At 44.1% G+C, this 12,443-nt stretch overlaps 1 protein-coding gene across 1 annotated transcript; it reads left to right on the top strand.

The window, feature by feature from the left end:
* The first annotated feature begins 2,559 nt into the window (after positions 1–2,559).
* Positions 2,560–12,152, top strand: LOC110300663 (zinc finger protein 709-like). The gene is made up of 4 exons (XM_021170919.2): positions 2,560–2,646; positions 6,704–6,830; positions 7,016–7,076; positions 10,407–12,152. The coding sequence occupies exons 1-4, from the start codon at positions 2,644–2,646 to the stop codon at positions 11,632–11,634; spliced, it is 1,419 nt and encodes a 472-aa protein (XP_021026578.1). The 5' UTR covers positions 2,560–2,643; the 3' UTR covers positions 11,635–12,152.
* The last annotated feature ends 291 nt before the right edge of the window (positions 12,153–12,443 follow it).

Here is a 12,443-nt window from a genome sequence, read left to right on the forward strand (position 1 = left end):
CTCCCCAAGTGCTTCTTGGTCATGATGTTTGTGCAGAAGTAGAAACCCTGACTAAGACAGGTACCACCATCTCAGTTAGCTGGGCACATCAGCCATTGATCCAGAAAATGCCCTGAGGTCCTCTTCACAGATTATGCTAGGTTGTGTCAAGTGGACAAAATGTAACCAAGGCACACCCTACTTGGAAAAAGAGAAAAAAGGAAGGAAAAAAAAAAAGGAAAGGGGTAGTTTAAAGCTAAGATTAAGAGACTTTCCCCCCCTCAATAAGAAGGGTTACAAAGGGGACTTCAACATCCCTCCAATAAAGAAATATTTAATTTTTGTATATTAAAGAAATATTGGCTTTTGGGTGTCAGCCATTTCAATACCACAAAGTAGAAACGTAAGGGCTCTTTGGAGAGTTTGTTGTATTGGATGGGGTTTTGCTGAGGCAAACATGTGAAGGAGTGTTTTCCTGAAGTGGACTCAGGTGAAAGCATGTTCTGCTAAAGCAAGCACATGAAAGGACACGTGACGAGGACACGTGACGAGGGATTCTTTGCTAACCACACGCATGTATTGGTCCACCTTCCATTGTGCAGTTGAGCTGCATTTGTCAGAACTCCATAGAGATAAATGCACCAAAAGCCTCCTGGTGATGTGCTGCAGCTTCTTGCCACTTCTGCAGACTTGGGCTGATTGGCAGAGTGATGTTAGCTGAGACACATGCTGAAGCATGGCATGTGCTTAGGCAAGGCACAAAGAGAATTCATGATGTTTGGAGAGGGTATAAAAAGGGACTCAGCGCACAGTGACTGAGGCTGAGCTAGGCTTGCTTATAGAGCTAGCTGTGCATCACGTGTTGGTCTCTCGTCTTCTTCGATGATCTTCACTTCTCTGAGAAAAGCACAGCCAAGAACTCTTCCTGGCATTCCTGCTGGTTGGTCCCTTCTGCTGCCGAGGCTGAGGCCTGGCTGTCTCTGCTAAATAGTACCACCACTGCTGACTCATGTTTGCTATCCCAACTCTATCAAACTGGACTGTTGGTATATCTGTGAAGTGTTTACAAGTGAATCGAGCTGCTGTTGATGACACCTGTGAACTGAACTGCAGATTTCCAGACAATGCAGACAGGAGGTGCTCCAAAGAACCTTTCTAAACAGGTCCACTTCCCCTGTATCCTTTCTTTTCCACTACCTCTGGAGGGTGGTGGGCTAGAAGGAAGGCTAAAGCATTTAAGAACCATCATTAAAAATAGGTTTTGAAAAAATTAAAGTTAAACACCACATGATTTAGTCTGAGCTAGCAGATGTGATGGTGTGAGACAGTGGTCCTCACCCTTCCTAATGTCATGACCCTTAATAGTTCATCATGATGTGGTGATCCTCCCAACCATAAAATTATTTTCTTGGCTACTGTATAAACTATAATTTTGCTACTACTGTGAATCATAATGTAAATATGCGTTTTCTGATGATCTGTAAGGGTCGAGACACACAGGTCAAGAACCACTGAATTAGACTGTCATCGTCCATTTCAGTATAATGTGCATTTAGAGTTCACCAGTTACAGATAAGCAGTAGGTGCTGGGCATGTCTCTTCCCAGCGCTGGCTGGTACCGGCCCATAATGAGAGTTGGAGTTACCCATGGCTTACTATGTAACTTAAATCATGATAAGGAAAAAAGGAAGCCTCAAATCCCGAATTATTCCTTAGATAAAGCTTTGTGCCCTAAGCCAGGGAGATGGGAAATTTGAGAAAATAGCAGAACTGGCCTGTGAGAAACAAAGAACAGAAATTTCTCCCCCCAGGGGGAGTTTAAAAAAAATTATCTTGTGCCAAAATTCACAGCCGTTTTTGCCTTTTCTCTAAGGTTCCGTGTCTCTCTGAAGAACTGAATACTTAAAACTCCTTCGTTTTTCTCCAGTCGCTTGGAATTTGTTATTATCTTATTTCCAGCTATGAAGTTGAGCACAGAGGACCAGATACTGGACTGAATTACAGTACAGTATAGTGTCTTAATAACTCTATCAGAAAGAGCTGATGAGGAGCCTGTGTGTTCTGGCCTCTAACAATGACCAGAGTTTGTGCAACTTTAACTAGCCCAGATTTTTACAATGTAGACCAGGCTGGTCTAGAACTCACAGAGATCTGTCTTTCTCTGCCAGCAGAATGAGTGCTGGGATTAAGGGGACTTGTACCACCAAGCCCCACTTGACAGACCACTATCAAAATCTTTGGCTTGCCTGAGTAAAAATCCAGGTCCACGGAGTACATCAGACCCAAGGTCCTATATCAATTCTAGGTCTGAAGCAAGAAATCACTACACTGTACGTTGAGTTAGTAAATGCACTGTGGACACCAACGACCCAAGACCAATAGGAACTAAGCTTTTGAGATCACAGAAGTACCCAGCAAGAAGCAGGCAGGTCTGACTTTTATGCAAATCGCTCCCGAGCTGAGCGAAGTCGGGCCCTAGCCAATCAGGGTCTCCAGACAAGCCATCCAATCAGGAGCGCCAGGGAGCGGTGGGAGGCGGGCTCCATCGCAATCCTACCGTGCATTCCGCTGGGAAGCGGAGAAGGCGCAGCGGGTTCGTCCGCCTTCGCTGTGGCCACTGCGGCCCGTAGCTAAGGGGAGCGCAGGCGAGCTCGAAGCCGCGCCATGGTGAGCGCAGGGCCGAAGTCCCCAGGCGGGGAAGAGCGGCCAGCTGAGCCGCGGGAGCCGGGGTGGTGGGTCCTCCCTGGGACTGGGGGAGGGGTGGATCGAGCATTCTTGGAAAGTTCGGCTTGGTGCGAAGATTAGAGTTTAAAAGGCGAAGCCGCGAGCTCCGGGCAGGTAACCGGACGGATTGCGGCTGGCCAGAGGGAGCCAGGCTGGCCCCGGGAGACGAGGGCAACAAGCTGCAGAGCCCAGAGCACCAGCGTGGGCGGGGTCTCTCGGTGCTGAGCTGGTCAGCCCACAGCTCCTTCCACAGCGGGCTGTGACAGCTTACAGCTAACGTCGCACTCACTTCCCTGCGTGCGGGCTTCACAGTAAACCCGCAGCTGTTGGAGGAGAGGGCCAGCCTGGGCTGCCCCAGGACAAGGGAGGAACGCGGAGCGGGACTAGCGAGTATGCGAAGTGGAGGACCCCTGCGGTGCGCTGCAGCCCTCTCCTCCCCCTCTCCTACTTAAATCAGCCTTATTTATTGGGGAGGGGGGTCCCCGGTGTGTGTAGAGTGAGGCAGGTGTAAGGTCACAGGACAACTTTATGGAATGAGTGCTCTCCTTCCGCGAGAGCACTCATTCCATAAAGTCTCCTTCGGTGGGTGGCACCTTTTTCTGCCAAGCCCAAAGACCTGGGGTTAATCCTTATAAGCCACTTGGTAGAAGGAGAGAATCCAGAATCACAGGATTTCTTTGAACTCCTGTTCCTTCACCTCATACATGCATCGTGGCATTGCATAGCCACACATGCCCAAAGAAAGGAATGTTTTTTAAAAAAACAAAACAAAACAAAACAAAAAACAAAACTGATTTTTTAAAAGCAAACTTTGCAGTTTGAAAACTACAACTTTCTTTTTTTGTAGTATTTTTTAATTCACATTTCAAATATTATCCCCTTTCCTAGTTTCCCCTCTGAAAATCCCCTATCCCCTCCTCTCTCCCCCTGTTCCCCAATCCACTCCCATTCCTGGCCCAGGCATTCCCCTATACTGGGGCATAGAGCCTTCACAGGACCAAGGGTCTCTCCTCCCATTGATGAAAGACTAGGCCATCCTCTGCTACTATATAGCTAGAGCCACAAGTGTCACCATGTGTTTTCTTTGATTGGTGGTATAGTTCCAAGGAGCTCTGGGGGGTACTGGTTAGTTCATATTGATGTTTCTCCTATGGGGCTTCAGACCCCTTCAGCTCCCTGGGTACTTTCTCTGGCTCCTTCATTGGAGACCTTGTCCTCCGTCCAATGGGTGACTGTAAGCATCCACTTCTGTATTTGCCAGGCACTGGCAGAGCCTCACAGGAGACAGCTGTATCAGGCTCCTGTCAGCAGGCTCTTGTTGGCATCTGCCTAGTGTCTAGGTTTGGTGGTTGTTTATGGGATGGACCCCCAAGTGAGGCAGTCTCTGAATGGTCTTTCCTTCCCTCTCAGCTCCAAACTTTGTCTCTGTAACTCCTTCCATGGGTATTTTGTTCCCCCTTCTAAGAAGGAACAAAGTATCCACACTTTGCTCTTCCTTCTTCTTGAGTTTCATGTGTTTTGCAAATTTGGCCTATCTTGGGTATTCTAAGTTTCTGGGCTAATATCCACTTATCAGTGAGTGCATATCATGTGAGTTCTTTTGTGATAGGGTTACCTCACTCAGAATGATATCCTCCAGATCCTGAGTTCCAGGACAGCCAGGGCTACACAGAGAAACCCTGTCTCAGAAAAAAAAAATCATAAATTCTTGTTTATAATAAACAAGAATTCATAAATTGTTTTTAATAACTGAGTAGCACTCCATTGGGAAAATGTACCACATTTTCTATATCCATTCCTTTGTTGAGGGACATCTGGGTTCTTTCTAGCTTCTGGCTATTATAAATAAGGCTGCTATGAACATAGTGGAGCATGTGTCCTTATTACAAGTTGGAACATCTGGATATATGCTCAAGAGAGATATTGCTGTACCTTCCGGTAGTACTATGTCCAATTTTCTGAGGAACTGCCAAACTGACTTCCAGAGTGGTTGTACCAGATTACAATCCCACCAGCAATGGAGGAGTGTTCCTCTTTCTCCACATCCTCGCCAGCATCTGCTGTCACTTGAGTTTTTGATCTTAGCCGTTCTGACTGATGTGAGGTGGAAACTCGGGGTTGTTTTGATTTGCATTTCCCTGATGATTAAGGATGTTGAACATTTTTTCAGGTGCTTCTCAGCCATTCCTCAGTTGAGAATTCTTTGTTTAGCTCTGTACCCCATTTTTTAATAAGATTATTTGATTTTCTGGAGTCTAACTTCTTGAGTTCTTTGTATATATTGAATATTAGTCCCCTATTGGATTTAGGATAGGTAAAGATCCTTTCCCAATCTGTTGGTGGTCTTTTTGTCTTATTGACGGTGTCTTTTGCCTTACAGAAGCTTTGCAATTTTATGAGGNCCCATTTGTCGATTCTCAATCTTACAGCACAAGCCATTGCTGTTCTGTTCAGGAATTTTTCCCCTGTGCCCATATCTTTGAGGCTTTTCCCCACTTTCTCCTCTATAAGTTTCAGTGTCTCTGGTTTTATGTGGAGTTCCTTGATCCACTTAGACTTGAGCTTTGTACAAGGAGATAGGAATGGATCGATTCGCATTCTTCTACATGATAACTGCCAATTGTGCCACCACCATTTGTTAAAACTACAACTTTCTTATTTACTGTTGGATTTAGATTCATGCTTCTTGGGTGAGAACTTAAATGGATTTTAACTACATTTTCAGGTATTTTATCCCGTGTGTATAGAAGTGCTATTGAGTTTGTGGGCTTTGCTCCTTGACATTGAGGGAGTGTGCACCTCCTCATCTTGGTTGGTCCCATGTTGGGCATAGTGTTATTATAACTGTCCTAGGCCCTGTTTTGGTGTGATGTATCCTCAACTCTCTTTAAGCAAAATCACCATTTCAAAGTATGAGTCCAAGATTCATCATTTTGCCATAGGGGGTAATGTTAAGAAGCATCCCTCAAGTCAGGTGGATGCCATTAATCCTGGTGCTCTGGCAACAGAGGCAGGCAAATCTCTAAGTTCAAGGACAGCCTGGTCTACAGAGCTAGTTCTATGACAACCAAGATGACACAGAGAAACCTGTCTCAAATGACCAAAATAAAGAGAAGATTTTGAGGAGGAGAGAAGAAGGGAAGAAAGGAAGAAGTATTCCCTTTGTGGAATCAAGTCAGATGTTTTTATTTATTTTTAAGATGCAAGCTAAACTTGAACTAGAGATTTCCCTCAAACCTGATATCTGAAGTTAAGAGTGTGTTCCACCACATCTGATGTATATAACAGCTGATAGTTCTGATTCTAGGAAATAGTGGTGTGTTTGGGTAGACTCAGTTGTTTATTTGAGACAGTCTCTCACTGTGTAGCTCTGGCTGGCCTGGAACTAGCCATGTAGACCACGCTGGTCTCAGATTTGCAGAGATCTGCTTGCTTCTGCCTTCCTAGTGCAAGGATTAAAGATGTTTGCCACCACGCCCAACCTAGACTCCTTTCATCCATAACTTCTTCTGTTTGTCAGGTTCATTGCCTCAGTGGTTGGTTTCTGTTGATGTGTCAAGCACTTGATTTTTCACTGTTTCATCATTATCAAGGAAGTGACTATTTTTATACCAGTAGTTTTCAACTACACACACACATAATGCACACATATAATTGCTTATTGTTCCATTGTAAAGCTTGTGCTTAGTTTATTATTTATTTATGTGTGTCTGTGTTGTACTTAAGGAGGTCAGAGAGATGTCAGCTCTGTTAACACTGTTCCAGACCCTGGAGGGAGGACCGTGAGACAGAAAGTAGAAATCACTGTAGACAGAGGACTGGGTCAGAGCTGCAGCACACTCTATGCCCTGAACCCAGTAATGAGAGAGTGCTGCTACAGTTCCGCCCTTCCGCATCCCTCAGTGCTTGCTTGCATGACGACTTCTGTGTGCTAGAGGACATGTGTGCGTCCCACACAGTGGGACGAACCTGTTGTCAATCGAGCATGTGCCATGTTTAGGTCTCAGTGAGCTTTGAGGACGTGGCTGTGCACTTCACCCGGGACGAGTGGGCTTTGCTGGATTCTTCCCAGAAGAGTCTGTACAGAGATGTGATGCTGGAGACCTGCAGGAGCCTCGCTGCCATAGGTAAGGCTCTCACCCTACCTTCACTCTGTAAATTAGGGAGCAAGTGTCTTTTGGTATCAGTGCTCTTCCGGAATTGGGGCAGATTATGTTATATTAGTCAAACAGGGTTTTGGTGTAAACCAACTCAAGAAACTAAATTTTTAAGAATTTCTAATTTATCCTGAATTTTTTGGGACTCCTTTTAGGATACAAATGGGAAGACCAGAACTTGGAAGACCATTGTATAAGTCCTGGGAGAAATCTGAGGTAATATACATGCAGAGATAGAATCAACAGGCTTTTGAAGGGTTTTTTTTTTTTAATTACTTTTTTTTTACAGTCCAGTCATTAACCCCTCCTAGTCCACCCTCCCACAGTTCCTCATCCCATTTCTCCCCCACTACCACCACCCTCAGCCCCATCTTCAAGAGGATGTCCCCACCCCACCCTCACCCTACCCCATCAGGCCTCCCTACTTCCCGGGACCTCAAGTCGTTCCCCTCTCACTTGATAACTTTTGGTTCAAAGTCTATTTTATTGGATAATAGGATGGCAACTCCCACTTGTTTCTTGGGAGCATTTGCTCAGAAGTCTTTTTTCTAGCCTTTTACTCTGAGGTAGTGTCTGTCTTTGTCATTGAGGTGTGTTTCTTGTATGTAGCCAAATCCTACTTATCCAGCAGTGTATCCAGTCTGTTAGCTTATGTCTTTTTATTGTGGAATTGAGTCCATTGATGTTGAGAGATATTAAAGGCAGATGATTGTTAGTTCCTGTTATGTTTGTTGTTGTAGGTGGCATTATTTCTTGTGTTGTTGTTGTTGTTGTTTTTGTGGGTTGTTTTTTTTTTTGTAGGTACCCTCCTTGTGTTGGAGTTTTCCTTCTATAATCCTCTGTAGGGCTGGATTGGTAGATAGATATTGTTTAAATTTGGTTTTGGCATGGAATATTTGGTTTCTCAGTCTATGTTGATTGAGAGCTTTGCAGGGTATAGTAACCTGGGCTGGCATTTCTGTTCCCTTAGGATCTGCATAACCTCTGTCCAGGCTCTTCTGGGTTTTAAGGTCTTTTTGAGAAATCTGGTCTAATTCTGATAGGTATGCCTTCTTATGTTACTTGACCTTTTTCCCTTATAGCTTTTAATATTCTTTCTTTGTTCTGTGCATTATTCTGATTATTATGTGATGAAAGATTTTCTTTTCCAGTCTAATCTGTTTGGTGTTCTATAGGCTTCTTGTACACTTATAGCCATCTCTTTCTTGAGGTTGGGGCCATTTTCTTCTATGATTTTGTTTAAGACTTTTTCAGGTCCTTGAGCTGGGACTCTTGGAGCACTTCTATTCCTATTATTCTTAGGTTTTGTCCTTTCATTGTGTCCTGGATTTCCTGGATGTTTTGGGTTATGAGTTTTTTATGTTTTGTATTTTCTTTGACCATTGTGTCAATATCTTCTAAGGTATCTTCTATGCTTGAGATTCTTCTATCTACTGTATTCTGTTGTTGATGCTTGCATCTATAGCTCCTGACCTCTTTCCTAGGTTTTCCATCTCTAGGTTTGCCTCCATTTGTGATTTCTTTATTGTTTTACTTCCATTTTTAGGTCTTGGACTGCTTTGTTAATTCCTACACCTGTTTAATTGTGTTTTTCTGTGTTTCTTTAAGGGATTAATTTGTTTCCTCTTTAAGGACTTCTACCTGTTTACCTTTGTTTTCCTGTCTTTCTTTCATTAAGTTATTTATATCCTTCTTAAAGAACTCTATGTTTTTCATGAGAAAGGATTTTAGGTCAGCATCCTGGTTTTCAGGTGTGTTGGTGTATCCAGGGCTTGCTGTGGTAGGAGAATTGGGTTCTGATGGTATCAAAGTATATTGGCTTCTGTTGCTTATGGTCTTGCACTTGCCTCTCATCATCTGGCTATCTCTGGTGTTAATTGGCCTGGGTATCTCTGTCTAGAATCTGCCTCCTGGGTCTCTGGGTTGCTGAAGGCCTCCTGGGAGACCTGTGGCCCTGGCTGTAGCAGATCTCCTGTGAGGCCTTCATACTGTGGGGTCCATTGCCCTGGGTGCAGCAGATCACCTGGGAGACCTTCAGACTGTAGGGTCTTAAAAAGGTCAGACAAGCTGATATCTGCCCCAGCAGAGGACACAGGCTGGAAAAAAGGTGGAGTTTGAGCAAAGGGGATGGGTCCCAAGTCCACTGGACTCCTCGTGGGGTTCCCAGCTGCTGCAGTTATTTGGGAGGGTTCCTTGCCTGTTGCCTAGGGTGCAGCAGATCTCCTGGAAAACCTTTAGACTGTAGGGTCTTCAGAGGGGCAGACAAGCTGATGATCTGCCCCAGTGGAAGGTACAGGCCAGAAGGACTTGAAGGATCTTTTTAAACATATAAACATTTATTGAAAAGGGACAGGCTTTGTTTGCTCCAGCTTTCTTCCTGGCTGCTAGTATGTTGCTCAACTTTTCCAGCTTTGTCTTGCATGGTGTGGATGGGTCTACCCATCCTCTTCATAATGAATCTGAGCACTTTCTTATTCATGGAAACCTTGAGCAGTTCTATGAAGAGATGCTTATAGGACACAAATCCCTACCTCTCCTGATAGCGTCCCACATGAGCTTGGTGTATTTGGCACCAGCTCTACCTCAGCTTGCTCTTGTCTTTTATCACTTTGTTGTTCATGGCTGCCAACTCCTTGTAGCTTGGGTTCAGGAACCCTGGCTAGGGGTGGTGAGGGAGCGAAGAAAGAACAGACACACGTTCAATGAAGCTGTGATCAGGTAATGTTATCTAGCAGCTACTACCAGTACTTCTGCTTCACCTTGTAACCTTGGTGTCTGTTAGTTCTAGCACAGAGACAGGTTAGCTAGTCTGGGTAGGAGAGCTCAGTGGGTGGACAATCTCAGGGTATAACTATCTGGGAGGAGGAAGCTGCAGCTGCTAGTCTTTATACACATCAGTCAGTTTTGCACATACACACTTGGTCTCAGACTCCCAAAGAAAGCTTTACCAATCCCTCTTAAGTGTGTGTTGTGAGTAATGGCTTCACCAATTTACCATGGGCCAGTTAGTCTTAGAACCCTCAACAAGTCATGCCTTGTCAAAATACACATCTCCTCAGGACTTCCTCACTCAGGGATTCCTCCATCCCATGCATGTGCTCACAGGGTGTGAAGAATTCTGTTGCTCTTCAGTGGTAACCATGACAGAAGTCTTTATAGGAATTTTGATGTGCTGTGAGATTTTACAAAGAACCAAACTAAACCAGTAAGCATCGTGTGAATTTTTTCATTAGAATATCTTTTACCAAAGCAACAGGAATAGGTCCTAAAATGTAAGCATGCTGATGCGTGTTACCAGAGCATTTCACTTGGGAATATTCTAGGGACTTGAACTAATGAATATCACTTTTTTGATCCAAGCTCTATGAGAGTCAGCATATAGGACGTCAGTCCATTTAGCTTATGACCACTCCAATCTGGCAAAAGGTATAAACTTGGTCTGAGTTTTGGAACTCTGTGTAACCTAGACCTAATAAAAAGTCAGTAGTAAAACAACTATTACTAAATTGCTCATTTTTGTTGTTGTGATTTATGTTTCCCTTACAGAAGTTACATGTTTCAGACCTTCTGTGAGAATGAAGGTGATGATCAAGATGGAGGAAACTTGCCTTGGAAACCAAATCTCAGTATGAACATGAGATGTTCCACTGGGTTAACCCCGTGGGATCACAGGATGTGGGGAAAGGCTTCCCCAAGCTACTCATCCTCTAGGCATACCACACCTCACTCTCAGTGTGCCGCACACGAGCAGGAGAAATACGTGACCAAGCAGTACAACTCTGATTCTCTGAGAACCTTCCAGCGGTACCTGAGAACTCACGTTGTGAATGGGCCATGTGAATGTGAAGTATGCTTAAAGTACTTTGGCTTTCCAGGTACACTGGAACTACACCAGGAAACTCAGAGTGAACACAATCCCTATCAATACAAGGAATATGGGAAGACCTCTGTGGATATTAGTTCACTATGCACACATGGAGGAGCTCAGGCTGTAGGAAAAGGTTATGAGTGTAACCAATGTGGGAAAGCTCTGAGCTCTTACAGTTCACTTCGAAGACATGAAAGAATCCATACTGAGAAAAAACCGTACAAGTGCAAACAGTGCGGGAAAGCCTTTCGATACCACAGTTATCTTCACTTACATGAAAGAATCCACACTGGTGAAAAACCCTATGAATGTAAACGATGTGGGAAAGCATTTATATTTCCTGGTGCCTTGCAGGTACATGAAAAAATTCATACGGGAGAAAAACGTCATGAATGTAAACACTGTGGTAAAGCCTTTAGACGGCATAGTGATCTTCAAGTCCATGAAAAAATTCATACAGGGGAAAAACCCTATGTGTGTAAACAGTGTGGTAGAGCTTTTAGACTTAACAGCCATCGTCAGAGACATGAACAAACCCATACTGAAGACAGACCCTTTATATGCAAACAGTGTGGCAGATCTTTTGAATGTTACAGTAATCTTGAGTTACATGAAAAAATTCATACCGGAGACAGACCTTTTGTTTGTACAGAATGTGGCAAAGCTTTTGGATGTTACAGTAACCTACAATTACATGAAAAAATTCATACTGGAGATAGACCCTTTGTATGTAAAGAATGTGGTAAAGCCTTCATATGTCATGGTCATCTTCAGAGGCATGAAACAACCCATACTGGAGAAAAACCCTATGGATGTAAACAATGCGGCAAAGCCTTCAGTCGTAACAGTCATCTTCAAAGACATGAGAGAACTCACAGGCAAATGTCTACATGCCCCAGAAAATGACTCAGTCCAGTTAGGCAAACCAATGGTTGTATTAGGGTTACTTCTAGGACCATGGACAGCTTACAGACAACTGTATCTTCAAAATGCTACTCCAGCCTGAGTTCTCACTCACAGGAACTACCACCCTGGAGATCTCTGCAAAGCTTGCAGGCTACTCATCTGACAGGAAAGTCTCTTCACTCAGCAACTGTTTACTGCTTTTGTAACCTTGGAGAAAGGCCTTGTAAATCTTTTAAGGCTTAGTTTTCTGCAGTTTGGTAGTTGTTTGTTTCCCAAGTCTCTAGCCTCCCCATCTCAATCCAAAGGGAATCGTTAGCAGTCCATCTTACTGTTAAATTTTGTAATGTTTTTGAATCTTGGGTGGTATAAACGACCAGCTCTGACTAAGCATTGAGATCCTCTACCACAACCCTCACTTAGCAGCTTTGCTGCAGACCCTCTCGGTCCCTTTGCATCGAACGGGTCTCTGGGGCAGGTGGGCAAGGCATCGGCAGGTGACAGACAGACCAACACATGAGATTGTGTAGAACCTGAATGTATTGTCACAAAGTGAACACCAATCTTATATAGTACAGAAAATACAAAGGGTAGCAGGCAAAGTACATTGAAGTTACCTGATACAAAACAAAGGAATGACTACAAAGGGACTTAAAGGAACCAGGTAGATGTTTACAGTAAAGATAAAGCAGTCCTGCCTAGGGTCAGCTTAGCTACAGGCAAGGATTTCACACTCTAGTGTTATACCTTTGAACCTTGTGAAGGCCAGCACCAGGGGGTTCTGCTCTTAGCAGGCCTCATGAATAATGCAA

The sequence above is a fragment of the Mus caroli genome, chromosome 8 (assembly GCF_900094665.2).
Source record: "Mus caroli chromosome 8, CAROLI_EIJ_v1.1, whole genome shotgun sequence".
Classification (NCBI taxonomy): Eukaryota; Metazoa; Chordata; class Mammalia; order Rodentia; family Muridae; genus Mus; species Mus caroli.

Excerpts from the sequence above, each read along its gene's own strand:
- LOC110300663 (XM_021170919.2), top strand. Across the intron at positions 6,831-7,015 it reads CAGGAGCCTCGCTGCCATAG|GATACAAATGGGAAGACCAG; the intron begins GTAAGGCTCTCA and ends GACTCCTTTTAG. Across the intron at positions 7,077-10,406 it reads AGTCCTGGGAGAAATCTGAG|AAGTTACATGTTTCAGACCT; the intron begins GTAATATACATG and ends TTTCCCTTACAG.